The 1,416-nt window shown below is 33.9% G+C and overlaps 1 protein-coding gene across 1 annotated transcript in view; it reads left to right on the top strand.

The window, feature by feature from the left end:
* The first annotated feature begins 6 nt into the window (after positions 1-6).
* Positions 7-1,416, top strand: part of LOC102313665 (integrin alpha-M) — a 12,354-nt gene continuing 10,944 nt past the window's right edge. Inside the window, exons 1-2 of the mRNA XM_042217068.1 lie at positions 7-536; positions 744-847. Of these exons, the coding sequence (XP_042073002.1) occupies positions 358-536; positions 744-847 (283 nt within the window). The 5' untranslated portion in view covers positions 7-357. The remainder of the gene's footprint in view (positions 537-743; positions 848-1,416) is intronic.

Here is a 1,416-nt window from a genome sequence, read left to right as displayed (position 1 = left end):
TAGCCTCCATTCATCTCTGTCCAGTCTATAATAACTTAAAATAAAATAAATAAATCAATAATAATAATGTTAATAATAAAGATCAATCAAGTGGACCAATATGGCAAAGCCATACTGACCCACTTGGAAAAATAAATCCATTGACCTTCAGACAATAATTCTGATTGCTAAAGTACCGAACGGGACAGAGCAAACAAACAAAATGGGCTCCACATTAAAGTTTTATAAGTGAAAAGTTACTACCTTTAAATTGTCTTACTCTAGTGCACTCTAGTGGTAATGAAAGAAACACTCTGGTACTCGACAGGTAGAATGAAATTAGACTAACACAGCGTAAACAGTTTCCGAAATGTCATTATGATTAGTAGTGTAATAATAATAATGTTATCTTTTTTTACAGTGATTTTAAAGATTTGTGTTCATTATTCCTCAGTGTTAAATGCTGCACTTGGTTTCAATATTGATCCTATGGCTTGGAAGACCCTGAGTAACTCTGCTGCTGGTTTTGGATATCAGGTAGTTCAGAGACAATCAGAGTAAGTCACAATATGAACTGTTGTTATCAATGTTGGTTGCAGTTGCCTTAAACATTTGCTGTTTGAGATTATTACTGTTTTTCTTTTCTTTTAAATTTTTGTTAGGTGCATGCCTGGAAATAAAACAGAATCAAGTATCAAATATTTATTAACAGAAAGAGTAAACTGTAGTTTACTTACACAGACTGTCTGGATTTATTTCCTTAGTTTGCTCATCAGCGCTCCGCTTGAACAGTTTTCACAAAATGGAAGAGGGAAGATATACAGGTGCACAACCTCTCCTCAAAACTGCCAGGATATACTATTTCAAGGTAGTTAACCATTCATTTCTAAATATCTAGATATGCTGTCCTGAAACTTTGTCAAGAAGTATTTCTCAAATATTTAGATCTTTGGACATGAACTGAATTGAATCAAATAATAAACACAAACAATTCATATGTCATATACTAAGATGCTTTGATTAATATATCACCTACGGTATGTCCTTCAGACATCTTAGAAGAGATTTAAAAAAAAATCAAATAATTGTCATGTCAGGGGAGGTCCTTTACTCCTGGTAATTTGCAGTCATCAGTTAAACTTGTTTTCAAATGATCACATTTTTTTTCATGAGCATTTTAACAAACATATAATGCTTCAAATACAGCGCCAGGTTTTGCAGTCAACATGTCGCTTGGTTTGACAATGAAAAGTGATCCCACAGCACAAAACACTCTGGTGAGTTACTGAACTCTAGACATTACCATGGCTTTAATGAGGATCAATATCCTCTGTGTGTGTCATATTGTTTTAGTAAGAAAATTCATGAAGGTCATTCCATGGGAAATCATTGTTCCTCCCACCTGCCCCCACAGAATCAGCTGGGTTTTTTTTTTTT

The sequence above is a fragment of the Haplochromis burtoni genome, unplaced genomic scaffold (assembly GCF_018398535.1).
Source record: "Haplochromis burtoni strain Fernald_Lab_line unplaced genomic scaffold, NCSU_Asbu1 Contig_1569, whole genome shotgun sequence".
Classification (NCBI taxonomy): Eukaryota; Metazoa; Chordata; class Actinopteri; order Cichliformes; family Cichlidae; genus Haplochromis; species Haplochromis burtoni.
This window is presented reverse-complemented; position numbering and strand designations above follow the sequence as displayed.